This window comes from Colobus angolensis, unplaced genomic scaffold (genome assembly GCF_000951035.1).
Source record: "Colobus angolensis palliatus isolate OR3802 unplaced genomic scaffold, Cang.pa_1.0 Scaffold16, whole genome shotgun sequence".
Taxonomy (NCBI): Eukaryota; Metazoa; Chordata; class Mammalia; order Primates; family Cercopithecidae; genus Colobus; species Colobus angolensis.
Window position 1 is genome coordinate 12,195,636 of NW_012114710.1, and position 19,094 is coordinate 12,214,729.

A 19,094-nucleotide genomic window follows, 5' to 3' on the forward strand; every position below is an offset into this window, starting at 1 on the left:
AGTAGCTGGGACTCCAGGCACTCGTCACCACGCCCGGATATTTTTGTTTGTTTGTTTGTATTTTTAGTAGAGACAGGTTTCACCGTGTTAGCCAGGATGGTCTCAATCTCCTGACCTCGTGATCCGCCCGCCTCAGCCTCGGAAAGTGCTGGGATTACAGGTGTGAGCAACTGCATAAGGCCTGTTCTCTAAACCTTTAACCCCTTAACAATTTTAAATAAATTGTTTCTTTTTGGCTTATCTTCTGCTTCATTTTTATTTTAATTCATTTGGTTGTGCATTTCTGCTTTGATAACTATTCTTTTGTTGAAGATGAAAGCAAAATTGGTGCTTTCCCTTTTCACATTTCCATGAGTCACCAGTTTACCTACCTTTAAGCAATGGGCCTAATTTTTCATATTTTTTCTTGAATTTAATGTAGTGAGTAATGTCCTTCTTTTTCTTTTTCCCTTAGCATTGTTTTATGAGACTGACATTATTTGGAGTTAGAAGCAGCTCACATTCACCTCCTCAGCCCTTGAAAGCTTTCTTTTAAGTTGTTAAACCAAACATTTAGGGATTACAATCCTAAATCACCTATACTTTGATTTGATATATATTTTATTCCATCTTTGTCATTAAAAATTCTTAAACCAGGAACTGGTAATAGAAAGATCCATGGTTTTATATTTCAAGGTCTATGTGGAGAAAATCCAGTCCAATAACAAAGAATTATTTTTATACACTTTAATTATTTATCTTGTTTTGAGAATAATGTCCATTGGGGAAAATATACTCTCAATAATTTATGATGATGCTGGATTATAAATGCCACACTATTTATTGAATACTATGAGCACAAATGACAAATTGGGAAAAATATTCACATACATAATTTTCTAATACACCGTGCCTGCAACACTTCTGGAGTATCAGATTATTCCTAGCAAATTCGTCTATTTGGTGCAAACCAAGAAGCCACCCTGCTGATTTTTTATAGAACCATATGCAGGTTATTTTCCGTTTCAAGAGTCTAATCTGGCGGTCACAAATTCTCCCATGACTATTATGGTAATCAAAAATAGTTAACAGTGCACCATGGTATGGTTTCTGCAGTTCCTTGTAAAGGAAGTACGTTCTTGATCCAGATCCTGGGTTCTATGTGCAACTTTCTACAGACGTTAAGTAGGAAAATTTAGTGTATTCATGGTATTTAATATTAGAGTTGTAATTCTTTTTCTTTGTCCAGAATTTTGGTTTTAAACACCTCTTGTTGGATAAAATGGCATCGATTTTCATTAGCTTGGCTTCAAAAGAGAAATAAGATAAATTACCTTAAAGAAGTTAAATAGAAAATTAAGGGAACACATACCAAGGTGGTTTTAGACGCTCCTCAGTTTCTTTCAAAAAAGAAGGGCTTAATCTTACTAAGTGTCCTTGGTGACATTTGTAGATGTTGTCTCTGTGCTTTTTGATGAGGAACTTGTAGTCGTTTAGGTACAGACTTTAAGTCTGGCAGAATGTAAATACCTCCCGATGAAGTAGTTTCATCTTCAGTAGTATTCTGAAATATTTTCTTAAAATTTTGTATTTGGAGGAAAAATATACTTTCCTAAAATATAAACTGGAGTATGACTTCTGTCAAGGTTTGAAGGCCATCTGGCTTTCTTTTACATGGCAAATTATCATGTTCCAGAATACAGGTCACTCCCAAGGGGGTGTGGGCATGTAGAACCTATAATGCCTGCTTTAGTAAAGATACGCTACTTTCATTATGGTGATGATTTTGTGGTAGCACAGTGACTGAAAAAGTTCAAACTGAATATTAAAGCTAAGTGTACCCCAAAGGAAAGATACACACCAACTTTGTTTTAAAAGAAACAGTATTTATTAAGAAATTATATGTTGAATTCTCCTACAGTCTGTGAAGATGGTTTCTTCCATTTCCACAGCAGAAGACAACAGCTAAGATTATCTGGAAAACACCTGCAATGCTTGGGAATGGAGAGTTCCTAGGAACAGGAGGTGAAATGACATGATGTATGCACTAATTTAAACTTTTGGATCCAAGGGCAAGACAGTCTTTTCCTTGGCAATTTAGTCCTTACTTGTATGAACACTAAAACCTGTCCATGGAATCTCATACCCAGACTGAAGTAATAATTGGATCATTTTAGTTCTGTAGAGCGGAGCATGCTCAACTTAATCACAGATCAAACCAACAGTTCTTTAACTATTATATCACATCTGAAATATCTGCATTCTTTATTAATAAAAAGGGTGCTTATACAGGGCAGAAATATAACTTTTTCAAGTATTTTATCATTATGATCTCAAGTACTTTAAACTATAAATTAAAAATAAATTATGAAAACTAGCATAAGATGCATATTTTCTTACATGACATTGTTGGAAATAAGCTTTAAATACAGAATTGCAATATCACCTGACTTTATATATGATCAACAGTGAAACATGCTAATCATAAAAATAGCTTTTACAAATATACATTTGTATATAGTGTCTCCCTTACCATTCATAAATGCCTTTCACATTTTAAGACTAAAAAAAGAAACATAATTAGCAAAGGGGAAAACACATTTACAATTTAAACCATAAAAACCTGACAATTGTACAGCTTAAAACATAGAAGAAATGGAATTTCTAAAATTGAGCAATACTGTCCATTTTATTTGGGTTTTTATATAAATCGAAACAAAGATGCTGCTGTCCAGTAAGAAACCTCCTTTCACATTTCTGGGGGTTGTCACAGTTTCTCTTCTGCTTTGCGGCATCATGCATTATTTCAGATCACTTTATCTGTAGAAACTGAGAAAATAAAAAAAATTTTAAATACAGAGATTTGTGTCTCATTGTTGATAGCATACATATACTGATAGTTAGATTTTAAGGTTAAATCAGGAGAAGAATAAAGGAAGAATTAGATATTTAGTACAAATAATTTTGATGGTAGGTTCTTAGGTCCTTTGTTCTAGGCAATTCTATAATTGTTTTCATGTATGGAGTGTTACGATTTTTTTTTTTTAAATCCAGCTAATTTAATGCCTGAGGTCAGCAATTATTTTGAACTTGAGGTCTTGTCGAAGTCAAAGGAGGAACCACTTAAAGTTCTAGGCTAGGGAAAGAAATTTGAATCACTCATGAATCTTTGTTGCCCCTATCAAGAGTGACCATAGGATACTTACCTTTGAACAGTGCAGGCCTAAGCCTTATGCATCTGGGATAGGAAAAAAAGCCAATACAGGTCTTTGATCTGCATTTCACAATCTTGGTTGCAAAAGAAGAAAATCAGAAACATCTAAAGACTTCATGGTGCAACCATGAGTCTGAAGCATTATGTAAGAGCCCAAATTCAATTGGTTGAAGAACTGATTGAAATTGAATATGAAGATAAAATAATGCAAGATCCATCAATGGGGAAAATCATGTATTTATCTTAGAATCCTATCAAGTTCCAGGTCTTTATATTTAGATAAAAATATTAGACCTACTGTTATCCCATCAACTTCAAAGGTCTTAGGGGTTAGACAGAAAATCTGTATATGTCTTAAGAGTCAAAGACATGCAAATCAAGGCATCAGTCTGGATGGGACATGTTGGCCTTTTATAAGTAGCCAGAGAATTAGGTAACTTGACTTTATTTACTAAAGATTTGAAGTCCATGATACAAAGATTATGAAAAAGACTGAGTATGGCAAATGGGTGGTGAGAATTTCTTTGGAAGTTTGCAGACCCTCAGATTTCATGCTGGCCAAGAGTACTGGTTGAAAGAGACTCAGTGAACATGATGACTGAGTTTTCACACTCACATGTGAGATATGCCTCTTTCAAACCTTGTTATGATGTTGGCACATTACCTAACATGAAAAAAGGAAAAAAAATTAAACTGAACTAAAAACAAAACATGCCCACTTAATAGTCTTTTCTATAGTCAAACACATTTAGAAACTTATATTCCTAGGAAAGAAACTTTCATGAATAAGACATAAGTACATTTTGATGCTGCATTTTGATATGTTCTCTTTCTCTGTTTCTCTCCCTCACTGCCTTTTTCCTTTTCTCCTCCCTCTCTTTCTCCTTACCCAATTTATACTCTACACTGATCACATATATATGAATTTTGAAAAATGAAAGCTGTATTCAAATGTGTTTCTCATGCAGTTCCAGGTTGTGTTTATGTGCATGGGAAGAGTCCATTTGGTACTTAAGTCACAAAGGTTCGAACTTATTATAAAACATAAGTAGACTACTTTTTATGTGGTGTAAAGGAAGTTTTGTATATGACCTGCATGCACATATCAACAATGATCAATTATCAATATGAGAATGAATAACTTAAAAAATAAAATACAAGTAACCCATAGGTGAACACTGATATATGAAAATAAGGTAATACAATGTTTGAATTTTGATAGATTCACTTGTGTGCAAAAAGGAAATATGGCTATTTATATGATTGCAATTGCACTCTTTCCTCTAAGGCCTCCGTTGATCACTTTCTTATTATAAATGGAAAATGCGAAAAATACTGCAGCAGCTGTGTATATAAAGTTTACTAGTCATGGTGTTTCTCCAGGTTAAGTCATGGCAGTTGACATGAATTTGGTACATTCTTACACCATCCTGCATGTGTCAAAAGAGGTAATGGCTGTTTAGTAAATATTTACTTTAAGATGAAAAAAAAACCTGCAGATTTTTTGTGCGTAATTCATTACCCCCAGTATAATCTTTTATTACACCTTCCTTTGCTTCTTAATTGTAAATAATTACATAAAAATGATTATTGGAGGAAGAAAGGTAGGTTGGAAAATAATTTATTGAAGTCTTCCTTCTCACCATAAAACTTCAAAGCATTTGAATAAAACAAAAACCTCATTAACTTTTCATTGTGAAGCAGGTATTATTAACCATATAGTTACAAGTCATGGAGATATTTCTCCTTATCTAAAAACAGTGGCAAAACATATTCACAAAGCTTTCCATAAAACTTCTAGTATGAGAAAAGGCTTACTGTTGGCTGTAAAGCCTGGGAGAAAGAGGACAAACTATGACATTCATATTGCTTTTTTCTCAAGAAACATAGTCACTTATGGAGCTGATTGGTTTAGCATAATGTAAAACTAATTGTGCTCTCCTTCTCTGAATAGTGGGTAATTTATCTACTGGCTGTTTGGGAGCTTGGAAGCTTTTAAAACAAATTCTCCTGATGATGAATGCTTTTTAAACTTTCAATCTCTCCCATGTCTGAAAAACAACAGAGCTACTCGGTCGGACTGGATTGTACTGAGCCAACCAATTACTTCTACTTGACAAAGATGAAATGGATAGTATTAATCTACATGGAAAGCACATTTAATTTTAAACTTTATGCATTACTATATTTGAAATAAAATAGTACAGAAATATATAGAATAAATCCACCTTATTTATACCTCTGCCCCAAAAATCATACTTTTAAATAAGTCTTCTGACTTCTTCAGTAGCAGGAATGCTTGTTATTTTTGTTCTAATTCAGATTTATAACTAATAAGAAATTAGAGAAATTTACATAATCTATACTTTTAGGGAGCATATATAAATGCAAAAAAGGTGAAAGAAACTGTAGGTAAGACAGGTCACATAACACTTTATAGAAAAGCAAAGTCTTACGAACAGCAATTATATTTGTTACCACTATGGATCATGTTTCTTGAGTAATTGTTCAGCCATTCACACTTCTACAGATAATGTGAATATATTTGGCTTTCACAAATCCCTCATTCTAAATGAGATACAATTCAATTCACATTTTTAAGTAACACAAACTAATTCCCAGCACCTATTGTTCATAAGTTAAAACTTGTCTTCTGTTAATAAACTCTTAGGAACCAAACTACATTACACTTTTAGGCTCAAATAATCATATCAAAAAACTAATGGAATGAAAACCAAAATGAGTAGTAACTTATTGGAATAACTACCAATGGTAGTTATATAACTGCTCCATTAGGTAGTTCTTGGAGGCTAAATAATCTCTATTCCTGAGTTGATGGCCATTTAGAGTGTAGGACAGTGAGTCAGAAAACACAGGGGAGAATCATCTGAGATTTTAACTTTAAAAACAAGGCTTTGATGAGTAACATCTAGTATGTAATTTCCCAACAGGGTGACTACAGCCAATAATAATTTACTTGCACATTTTAATATAACTAAAAGAGTATAATTGTTTGTAACACAAAGGATAAATGCTTGAATTTAAATTGGGTTAACCCTTGACAGTGTCTATAGTGATTCTTGGTAAGTTGTGACTCCACTGGCAAACTGTCTTCTGAACATGCTCACTACATTTTTATCTGTTTCCATTCCACCTTCTCTTTCCTTATTTCCCTGCCCCTCCTAACGGTTCAGTTTTATAATTCAAACCCATTGTTCTGCCCAATAATGCTCATGTCTTTATCCTATTTTCCATCTGGTTCACAACAGTCATGAAATAAAAAAGACCAAGAAACGACAGGGCTTTTTAGCATAGTGGATCACAAACACCCATATCAGTGGGTTTTGTTATTTCATACAGAAATGGAAAGATAAGGCTAGGAAAATCAGTCATTTTCTATAGTATCATAGAATTTAAGTTACTGTATATGGTATGCTAAGATGTTTTATTTTTCTCTCCCAAAACTGAAGCTAAACATAAAACAATACTATAAAACAATCATAAAGGGAAAAAGGAGGAACTTAATATTAAAATAAATTTAACTTTACTTACCAAATCTACAGAAACTTTTCCTGTATTATAAAGTGACTGTCAAACTTTTGCACCATTCATGTTTTAGTTTAGTTTATAAGATTGATTTGTAGACACAGTATAAAGAGCTTTTGATTTCAAATTGAAAACAGTATACTAACATAAATTATAATTAGAACTACTATATTCTTTATGGATATTTGGTTTGGGACATGGTTTACTGTATTAGACACACCTGAGACTGGGTGATTTATAAGGAAAAAGGGTTTAATGGATTTACAGTTCCATGTGACTGGGGAAGCCTCACAATCATGGCAGAAGGCAAAGAGGAGCAAGTCACATCTTACATGAATGGCAGCAGGCAAAAAGAGAGAGCCTGTGCAGGGAAACTCCCCCACTATAGCACCATCAGATGTTATGAGACTTATTTACCATCACAAGAACAGCATGGGAAAGACCTGCCCCCATTACTCAATTACCTCCACCAGAACCCTTCTACAATACTTGGGCATTCAAGATGAGATTTGGGTAGGGACACAGTCAAACCATATCACTTACCATATGTGATTTTAAAGAACCCTCTTTTTCAGAGTTAATGACATCATTTTCTCTGTCTAGTTACTGCTGTCTTTAATGAAGATGTTAGTGCAGTAATAGTTTTAACATCTAGACACACAGATCATTTGTGTTTCTGGAGTACATTTAACTGAAATCACAAATAATTTTCAAATAAGAGTCTATTTATTTTGGATTCTATAGGAATAATTTTTTTAGTTTGTTAAGATGTAATGATGTCAGGAACCATAATGATGCCGTCAGAACTGTAACTCCAGAAGCATCAGAGAACCAGAGTGGTTCAGTGTTGAAGCTGGTGATTACTATCTTACAGTGATCTTGTCTAATCTCGCAAACAGAACAGCAGTGCCTTTTACAGTAATTATGGCCAATGAATACGTAGCTTTGTCTTGACTATCTCAGATGATACAGAACTCTTAAGGCAGCTTGCTGTATTTGCAGATAATCGTGTTTAGAAAAGAATTTGTTACATTGAGTCTAAATCAGCTAAATGACTGAACTATTTATTAATGTTAAGCCAAAAACCTAGAGAGTATGACAATCAGTAAGATAGCCAGACAGAATGTGAGAGGTATTGAAGTATCAGGGGGTTCTGAGCTATCAGCTATAATATTCAGGTGAGATCTTCTAAGATGGCAAGAGAGAGTAAGGCAGAAAGCAACTCCAATGGGAGGTGGGTTGGTTTTAGAAAGAACATTAAGGACACCTGAGTTACCTAGCTAAGGCTCCGTTAATTCCCTCCAGATAGACTATGCAGTCTCTATCATTAGAGTATGGAAATGGGTGTTTAGAATCTGGAACTGGGCTAAGCTTGTGGGCATGGGTGACAATCATCATAATGACACTTATTCATATAGTGGGTGGAAGTTTATAAAAATAGTTTATATGTATATTTTCATTTGATTTCTATTATAAATCAGTGAGGATCTTGGGCAAGAATCATCCCCAGGTTAATTATTACTTCTTGTATCAGAGAATGAATGTTTTGCCTTTCAGCCCAGATTAGAGCTTTCTCTAATACTCTGTTCTGACCAGTCGTGGGAAGAAGCGTTGTAGTGAGGCAGCCTGGGCACATCACTAATTATAGCACAGATTATCTTTACTGGGATGTGAAAATACATACCCTCATAATGAGTAGGAGATAAGGGATGGAATTAGTGGAAACATTAGGATTTTCCCATACACTTCTACATGCCTTTCCCTGATTTGTAGTAGTTCTGCCTAAATATTTTTTTAAGTTCAGTTTTGAACTAATTAAAAATCATTTTAATTAAGAATGTTCTTTAGGCATTTGTCTGTAAAAGACCTTTTTGTTGTAAAACTACTTTGATTAGGTAAAAAGAACAATTAACTTTATAGTAAAATTATTGTGAGTTACATAATTTTATTTAAAATGTATAAAAATTAAGTATTGAAAAAATTTAGTCACATTGCTTGGATGTTCTGTTACACATACATTAACATTTCTCTTACTTTATTCCAAATTGTACTCTGATATTTTCTGAAGATAATGATGATTGTATTTTGAGTATTTTGGGATCACTGACAATCATATTTAACTAGTTGCATTGATAGATTATAGTAGTTTTATTTGGCAAATAATTTGTTTGATAATGCATCAATTTTTGATTTTTCATACTAATTATGTAGTGCCTAAAAATCATTATTTACTCCCAATGCTGGAAATGATAATGATAATTTTAGGATAGTACTCTAAATTGCCTAAGTTAATGCTAGTGCAAAAAAACCAAGTGCTGATTAATGCTAAGATTATGAACTTTGAAATTTCACACATTTGACTGCTTTCCAGAGTTGCTTATGGGATTAATTTTAGCACTACAAGTAGAAATATTTTAAAAATCACTTTATATCCAACAGGAAAATGTGATTTGGAATTAATTGCTTTACAGGAATAATTTTAAAAGCCCTTTGAAAATGTATAGTTAACTCATAATTATTCTGAATAGCTGGGGGAAAGGTTGTCATGGTTATTTAACAATTTTCATTTAATTAAATTTAGTGTATACACATTGAAAGATTAGAATATAATAAAGTGACTTCATTTTTAAAATTGCATAAAATTAATCTGACAGTAAATGAAATAGTATGTTGAAAAAAATACACTATTATGCTATAAATAAACCCTTGTTTTTTTTTTTTATCTCAGTATATTTGGGAAACATAGTTAATTTAAAAAAAAAAACACTTAAATCTCAAAGTTTTGTAATATTACCAAAACACTTTTAACACTGAAATTATGCTGGATATAATAGAATACTGGATAACTCAGAATTTCAGAGTCTTGTAGTACCTTCTATTTCATGTTTATAAAATAATTTCCAGAATTATAACAGATGTAGAAGGAATTGGAAATTGGGTTTAATCTGTCTTATGAATGATCATGCCATATCATCTGCAGGTTACTTTTTGAAGTAGATTTTGGATACCAACTCACCTATGTTTTCCTTTATTCATTATATGAGAATATAGAATTTAGAAAAATCATCGGTTATATGATTATCCTGGTAAAGATCAAGATAAATAGAACACTGGAGCATTTTTATTCAATAAATTTTTGAAATAATTCAGTAAAAGTTGAGTTCTCTCCTAGATTTTTGTGAACAAATCTGTTCCCAAATAAGAAAACAAACTTAATTGGAAGGGCTTTTTCCTTTATAATCAGATTCCTCTAATAAGCTACATTTTATAGACCTGAACACAATGCTCTAATATCATGTGTTCATTGGGATTTGACCGGGGTAATCCACAAGACTCATGATCACTAGACTGTACTTTGATAAAGAGGAAGGGTGCTGTGTTTGCCTGGCTTTCTTTCTGTTATATCATCTACACCTAGCATTACTTGCTGAGCAAAGAAGGGATGGTGTTACTTAGTGTATATGTGTATCTATCTATCTATCTATCCATCCATCCATCCATCCATCCATCCAGGGTCTGCACTGTACATACAAAACTAAATTATTTATACTGTATTTCACAAATACTCATCTTAATGAAGAGAATCCTGAGACACAAAGTCACTTGACCAGGGTCTTACTGAAGGTGATAAAATAAATCCAGCACAGAATCACATATTTTTGCAGTTACCTGAGGGTCACATTAAATAAATACTTGATTTGAAATAAACATGACAGAATATTGATGTCCCTTGTGTGAAGGTTGGCAATGACATGTTCCCAACAAACCTTCCTCTAAAAACATGGGTCCTTGGTGGGAGTTACTTTTAGATTTACTTTGGGCACTGGGAACTGCTTTGATTAGCAGAGTTTTGGCAAGTGAGTGTTAGGAAGGGGGGCAAGCATCTAAAGCACTGTTTTGGAGATCCTCTTCTAACAGTATCAGCAAGTGAAAGAGCAGAGGGAATTCGCTTCTGGGTTACAAAGAAGAATTGTGAATATTTACTTGCATATGTGCACATAACTTTAATAAACTTTAAATAAACATTGACCTTTTAAGGGGGTGATGAACAATGCTTTTTTTGAAACTGGATTTCTGTATTTTTTTTCTTCTACGTAATAAGGCATTTATATTTTTGGTCTTAGTCTCTGGTTCTTAGCACAGAGCTCCTAAATCCCTTATAATTTCCTAAATGATAAGGGTGATGGGAGCATCTTTCATTAATATTTGGTTTTTGTACAGAGCTTCTGGAATTCTTGTAATTTCTTAAGTGATAGCAGTGTCTTTTGTTATTCATAACAAGTTCTTTGCTCTCACTTGAGTTTATGATGATGAGGTGACTTAGGGTAAGGCCCCTAGATAGTCTCAAGATAGTGTTGGTCTCCAGAAAGACTAAGTGATTAAAAGGTTTGAACTTTCAGCTTCACCCACTGACCCACTGAGGAAAGTGAGAGGTGCTGGAGCTTAAGTGCCATAAAACTCTTGAACATGAAATTTGATGAGCTTCTCACTTGGTGAAAAGAACCATATGCCAGGAGGAGGGTGTACACCAACTCCACTGGGACAGAAGCTCCTGTGCTCAAAACCCTTCCAGTGAAGTTTTTCCCTGAATTCTGTGAGCCATCCTAGCAAAGTATTGAACAGGAGGAGGGGGTGCATGGGAACCTTGATTTATAGCCAGTAGAGCAGAGCACAGGTAAAAAGCTGGGACTTGCATTGGTACATGAAATGGGGGAGTGGGAAGGGTAGTCTTGTGGGACTGAGTCCTTAACCTATGGGTTCGGATGCTATCTCCAGATAGATACTGTGAACTGAATTAACTATAGGACACCCAGTTGGTGTCCACTGGAGAATAACTTGTTGTGTGGGAAAACCCCTCTACCACCACATTTGGTCATAGAAGTGTTCTGTGTTGTCAGAATATAATAGAAGATATCAGTGTATTTTTCATCAGACCTTCTTACAGCTCTATCAAATAGCTGCATACCTGTAAAGTATTAATAATTCAGTGTAATTGACTCATGAATTGGATATGTTTGGGTTATGAAAATATATAACCAGTTTTATTATTTTATATAGAAAATACCATATCTTGCATAGGAATAAAAAATAAAAATTAAATAAAATTAAATAAAAATTAAATAAAAAATAACAAATGGAACCTTTCAAAAGCATATTCTAGTCAATGGATAGTTGCTAGTTGAACTTTCTGGTGGGAAGAGAAGGAAATTAAGCCTCAGATTTCCTATTCTGTCATCTTGCTGATGTCATTGTTTTTGGCTAAACTTTTTCAATCTAATATATCAATACTTCCAGATATAGTTACTCTTTTTAAGTTGATAGAAACAACTCAAAGAAAAATCTATTTATTGCTTAGTATCAGTAAATAATGGAGATAAAACATGCCCATGAATATCAGAAAATGAAATACATCTTAAATTTTGAAATCATTTAAAAATCTGGGTAAAGTTTTAGAATAATTGGGCCTTTTCTCAAAGTTATTAGTTTTCATATAAATATTATAAAATTTCAAGTGATTTGAATTTACATTAATATTTTTCCTATAGCAAAGGTTAAGAATGATTTCAAAAAACATATTTTATATTTTACAGGAACAAAGATTGATTCTCTGGCACACAGGTAAGTTTCAGAGGACTGAGGTGCAATCAGAGTACTGAGGTAAGAAGCTATGCACATGATTATATAAAGAGCATTTTCAAGTGATTTTTTGATGTAATTACTTTTTATGTAGAATTCATACTTATCTCTTCTATATATTTTTACTTTATAAACTTTTTAGCCCATATCATTGATGGTAACAGATTTTTTGTTTTGAGATTTGAAAGCTGTCTCATTTAGACATAATAACATACGACACCTATCAGTGTAAGTATGAAATGTTTACCTGACTGTCTGTATTTTAGGTACCCCTGTTAATATTAGATCACTTATTTTAAGCATTTAACATCTTACAGCCCAAGACTTTGACAGCATGTCTAACAGAGTAGAAGTAGATCTTTCTCTGACATCTTTTTCTTTATTTCCAGTGTTTATTTGAAAAAAAAATTATCATTTTTCCATGGTGGCAGTACAATCCTGCTTCATGTTAGATTGTAATTGCAAGTGTCATGAAAAATGTTTTTCTCTTGATGCAAAGCATTGTGTAGGTGTGCTAAGGGGGCATGTTATAATTTGCATACCCTGGGTGCCTCTCTACTCTGACACAGCCTCTTCCTCTGTCCATCCTTTTCTGAACCTCATTTGTTATTAAAATCTAATTAGCTATTGTTTGAAACAAAGTATGAGTGTCTGATTCTCGAGGTTAAAGTGGGAAATGAGGATCTGTTAATTGTCAGAGAATACCAAAATGAAAATTTCTCCTTATTTACACCTGGGTTCTTTAAATAGTTTTGTCACTGCTTTTTCCTTGGCAGTAAAACTTTGAGGCTTATCTTTAGTTAAAAACTTACATGTATTGAGGGCTTACTATATGTCAAGCCCCCTTTTAAGTACTTTAAATATTTTTTTTTCCATTTCATATTCACACCAGCACCACGAGGGAAGTGCCATCATTATACTCATATTATAGATTAAAAAACTGAGGCACAGAGAGGTAAGCCATTTGCTCAAGTCACATAAGTCTTCATATTTGGCTGTAACTAACCCAGTGCTTTGTTCATACAGCCTTTATTTCTTACCTTTGTGTGTCATATACTCTCTCCTATTTACAGCAATTTAGATCATGCCTAAGCTCTCAACATCATTACCCAAATAGTAATACTATTATATTTAGCAGCTAATGCTCAACTACTTCTGTGTTATATAAATAGAAGATTTATTCAAAATTATTTGTTATCTATTTCAGTATTTTTGTGGTAATTTCTTCCTATTCCTTTGGACAAATTCTGTGGTATTAATTAGGAATGTTGACACCTTACATCCTTTGAAAGGCAATAACAGGTTTGTAAAGAGGCTTTATTGAACTATCTCAGGAACATTTGGGCACTAGCCTAGCAGCTTCTCTACAATCAACTTGCTCTATTGAAACAAATATGTATAAAATATTTATGACTTTAAGTGTTCTTTTCATTGTGTGTGTCATAAGCTTTCCTTGTTAAAAATGAGGATATCTGAGAAGGCAGTATCCTATTTTGATGGAAATCATTTGACATGTCACAGAGAGAGCCCAGGTGAGGGCATCCCGTTGTCAGTAGTGGCTAGTGACCCAGAGGGCCATCTGCCTGCTGAGATCCTCAGGGCTTTGAAATACATGGCATGGAAATGCTATCTCACTTTGAACAATTCTGAGATATCAAACCTTGTAAAATGTGGGGTACTTTTCCAATGTAATCTAACAAGTCAGTCTGCAGGCGGAGTTTCTTCCAACTTCAAGTAGAAATTTGTGCAAAAAAAAAAAAAGTGCTGGATGGCGACATCCAGTCAGAATATCATTCAGTGGTATCATCTTGTCAGACATGAGATGCAGATCAGCAGGATTGAGCTCTGCATTTCCTGGGGGTTTAGGGGAAGTGCACAAACTGCTAGGGCTGCCCAAGATATTATTATATGGGAAGATTCATTAAAAATATTGACCCATAGTGAAAGGATATCTGCACTCTCATATTTATTGTGGCATTATTCACAATAGTCAAGCTGTAGCATCCACCTGAGTGTCTAACAATCGGTGAATGGATAAAGAAAATGTGGCATATATACAAAATGGAATACTATTCAGCCTTAAGAAAAGAAGGAAGGACTGGCTTTTATAACACCGTGGATAAGCCTAGAGGACATTATGTTAAATGAAATAAGCCAGGCACAGAAAGACAAATACTGCATGTTCTCACTTCTATGTGGAATCTAAAACAGTGTTTGGAAGCAGAGAGTAGAATGGTGGTTACCAGAAGTTGGGAGGTAAGGGAAATGTGGAGATGTTTGTCAAAGAATACAAGGTTTCAGTTAGGAGGAGTAAGTTTTTTTGAGATCTATTGCATAGTATGGTGACTATAGTTAATAACACTGCAATGTATATTTCAAAATTGCTAAGATAGTAAATTTCAAATGTTTTCATCACAAAAATTGATAAGTATTGGGGTGATGAATATGTTAATTAACTTGATTTAATCATTCTACATATGTATACATACACTATAACATCACTTTGTACCCCTTACATATATGTAATTATAATTTATCAATATACAATAAAATATGAACATTGACTCATGTAGTGAGAACATTGCTCTTCCAGTTCTTTGGATTGCATTAATGAGAAAGTTTATATTTGTGTCAGTCTTAACATTTCCCTAATACTTTCTATTCTTTTTAATGGGAGAAAGAGAATGAGAGAGAAACAGAGAGGAGAGGAGAGCAGGAACACAGGGCTTTTTGGTCATACACAAATATCAAGCTATTTTTTTTAAGTTTTGTTTTTTCATTATGTTTATTTTAAATATATCTCCTACTTATGAAAAGTGATACTTGGTTTTTCATTTATTAGAGTGAACTAAAGTTTAGTGTTAAAGATACATTTATTTTAAATAAATAATGAGGTAATTTCATAAAAAACTAAGTAAAAAATACCAATGATGCATAGTTTCGGCACAAACCAAAAGTTGTCTAACAATCCAAATTAATAAAAGTTGTGAAACCCTAATACAATGAAAATATCTAAGGGTGTTAGAATCTTACCCTGATTGAAGGCTGATTCTGCCTCTTATGAGCCATGTGAGCTTGGGGAAGTTACTTAACCTTTCTAAAATCAGTTATTGGTAAAATAGCTACTCCTCGAAGTTATTTTAGGCAATAATGAAATGACATATATAAAAAACTCAGCATTGTTTCTGGAAGGTAGTGAAAATGGAAACAGTATTGTTTTCTTTCCCTGTTTCGTCCTGACTTGGAATAAAATAAAAATCCTCTCAGCTTTTCACTGTTTGTGTGTGTGTGTGTGAATATTATATCTTATCTTCTCAGATTTCTGCCTTTTTAAAGATAAGGCAGAAAAAAGATAAATCTGTTTTCCACATTTTTGAAACAACTAAGGCCCATAAATGATTCCAGAACTTGTTCAATTCACACAGCTTTAAATAGCAGGGGTAGGTATTATTTCCAGTAGACCACAGGCTAGGAAGGCTTACTTTTAGGAAAGGTTACTTAATATTATTAAAATGTATTCCTAAAACTGAGGCAAGACAAAAAATATCAAATATGCATAAGGTTTCTGGGATACTTATCAGGTTCCAGGTGAAAAGAATTCTTACCAGGTTTCCAAAGGCCTGAACTTTCATTTTATCTCAGGCTATCCTGGAACAGGCTACCCCAGAACTTGTGATTTTCCATATTCAGAGACATTCTAAAGACAGCGAAGGTTTAGAAGGGAAGATCCTTAGGCAAGGCAAGGCTGATAGTGCAGCATGGTTGTGCCAGTGAGAGATTTAATGAGCAGAGAACCAGCTGGGCACAGTCCTGGCTTCTGGGTGACAAAGGTGTACCATGCCAGGGACTGAGGTAGAGGATGCCTCTTTGCAACTTGAATGCTACCCGGATAAAAACTTTGTGCCAGTCCATGAAAATGTACTTTTTAAAAAATGAATTAATTTCCAGAATATGGGGCAAGAATTGTAAAAGGTCAGCACCATTTTGGCAATAAATCTCTTTTCCACTGTGATTCTGTCTGTTGAGCTATGAAAAAAATTGGGGAAGAAAAGTGCCCCACTTTTCTTTCAATTTCTGATTAAATGAAATGTGTTCATACCTGTTCCCATTTCTTCTGTCACAGATTATTAGATTCAGTGTAGCCCAAGCAGGTATACCATTAGTTTCCATCAGAAATACTGCTGTTAATGACTTTCTTAGCTTGTTCAAGTACAAATTTCTTGCCCTGGTACTTATCCGATGAACATTGTCTTTTATCTATTCATTTATTTTTATTCTGTTTTTAGCGTTTTCACAGTTCATCATACTCAATATTTTAAAAAAGAGCTAGAAAAAAATCATTAAAGTCTTGTGCCTGTGAAACACTAGGAAATGAATCAATTATATTTGTATTTGGAACATTAAAAAAAACAAACTTGAAAAGGATTTCTAGCTATTGGGCAGAGAAAATGCTTAGGCCACAAAAGTTCAACAACCTCTGGAAAAGGCAGTGAGAGGTCAGCATTTACAATTAAACACCTTTTCCCAGAAAAGTCTATTAATCTATTCAATAAATACACTGTAGGGGAATTGGCTTGTGTAATGTGTATATACTTTAACATTTTATTTGAATGAATTGCTGGATGTTTCTAAGAAATAGCTTGTGGTATTTCTGTATAGAATACTTTATGTATTCAAAACATTTTAGGTTTATAACTTAAAAAACACACAACTAAAGGTTCCAGTGTTTTTATAGATTGTAGGAAACAGGAGTAGTACTATCATGTAGATCTGGAAGAAAGAGATGAGGATAATAAAAAAAAAAAAAAGTATTCATAATTGCTTGAACCCGGGAGGCAGAGGTTGCAGTGAGCCAAGATTGCACCACTGCACTCCAGCCTGGGTGACAGAGCAAGACTCTGTCTCAAAAAAAAAAAAAAAGAATATCTATATCTATCTATCTATCTATCTATATAATATTCATATAATGGTAGTGCCAGAAAATTCAAGGAATAGAACACTGTTGTGTCAGGAATCCAAAAATTCATCGTTTAATAGGACAAAGAGAATTACTTTTATGTGTATTCTTAGAATACAAAGATAAGTGGAGAAATTGGAATGCTTACACACTGTTTGTGGGAATGCAGTATAATGCAGCCACTCTGGAAAACAGTACGGAGGTACCCCTCTCCACAAATAAAAAGAGAACCATCAGATGACCCAGCAATCCCACTACTGTGTGTTTATCCAAAGAAATTGAAATTAGGATCTCAAAGAGTTATGTGCAATCTTACACTCAGCGCTATTCAAAATCACCAAGATGTGGAAATAACCTAAATGTCCACTGATGGATGGATTTTGTAAAATGTGGTATATACATTCAAGGGAATATTATTCAGCCTTAAAAAAGAAGGAAAATCTGTCATGTGTAACAACATAGATGAATCTTGAGATTATACTGAGTGACAGTAAGACAAATACTGCATGATTCCACTTATATGAGGTATCTAAAATAGTCAAATTTGTAGAATCAAAGAGTGAAATGGAGGTTACCAGGGGGCAGAGGGAAATGCAGGTGTTGCTAATCAGTGGGCATGAAGTTTCAGTTAAACAAGATGAATAAATTCTAGAGATCCGTTATATAACATTGCATAGTCAACAATACTGTATTGTACCCTTAAAATGTTTTAAAGATGGTAGATCTCATGCTAAGTGTTCTTCTGTTCAGTCTCTCTTCATTGGCAGAAAATTCTCCCATTTAAAAACTAAACAGTTAAAAAGTCATAAGAAAATTGGGTAGAATATGCATGTAACATGCCACAGTGAACAGAGGCAACATTAGAAACCAGAAAGGGAATAAAAAGTGTGGTTAAAATTTTATGAGGCTAAATGATATTTCCATGGTTACAGTGCCATTTTTAAAGATTACTTTTAACCTTGTAATTTGTAGAGTCTTTACACTTTCCCATAAACTGGAGGTAATTGTAGTTAAAGTAATGCTTTAAAAGTCAAATGAAGCAACTCTACAACCACTAGACAACCAGTGAATTTTTTCTTTCTCATGAGTGGCTAACAGAAAATGGAAATATTCAATGAGTTCACTTGGACTCGGGAAGGGGAACATCACACACTGGGGCCTATCATGGGGGGGGGGGAGGATTGCATTGGGGAGTTATACCTGATATAAATGATGAATTGATGGGTGCTGACGAGTTGATGGGTGCAGCACACCAACATGGCACAAGTATACATATGTAACAAACCTGCACGTTATGCACATGTACCCTAGAACTTAAAGTATAATAAAAAATAAAATTAAAAAAAAAAAAAAAGGAAATATTTTTGAACATTTGTAATAGGTTTGCTGAAGCATACTCAAAAGCACGTGTTCACATATTTTGACATTATTTTCTTATAGAAATAAAGTTAGTTCTTTTGGTTCTCTTATGTTTACATTTTACCTCTTACAAAAATTGTGTAAATATTAGCATTAAAAATCACGTTTTAATACTAGTTTCTTTAAACCTAGAAATTTAGAAAGCAGAGGTCAATTAGCAATGGTTAACAAAATTTACCTTGTGCTCATATTTATGTCTTAATAAGTCCTCTATTTACAATATCCATCATATCTATTTTTTTCAGTGAATTACAAATAGACCTTTTAATGGACAAATCTGAATTTAAATAACAATGAGGCTTAACAATGGACACTGAAGTAAAAATGAATTTAATACTCCAG

General features: G+C 33.6%; 1 protein-coding gene across 6 annotated transcripts in view; it reads right to left on the reverse strand.

Annotated features, from left to right (window-relative positions):
• Positions 1 to 1,844: 1,844 nt before the first annotated feature.
• Positions 1,845 to 19,094, reverse strand: part of RALYL (RALY RNA binding protein-like) — a 727,213-nt gene continuing 709,963 nt past the window's right edge. For all 6 annotated transcript variants that reach the window (XM_011937114.1, XM_011937116.1, XM_011937117.1 and 3 more), the window contains one exon: positions 1,845 to 2,808. In XM_011937114.1, the coding sequence (XP_011792504.1) occupies positions 2,791 to 2,808 (18 nt within the window). In that variant the 3' untranslated portion in view covers positions 1,845 to 2,790. The remainder of the gene's footprint in view (positions 2,809 to 19,094) is intronic.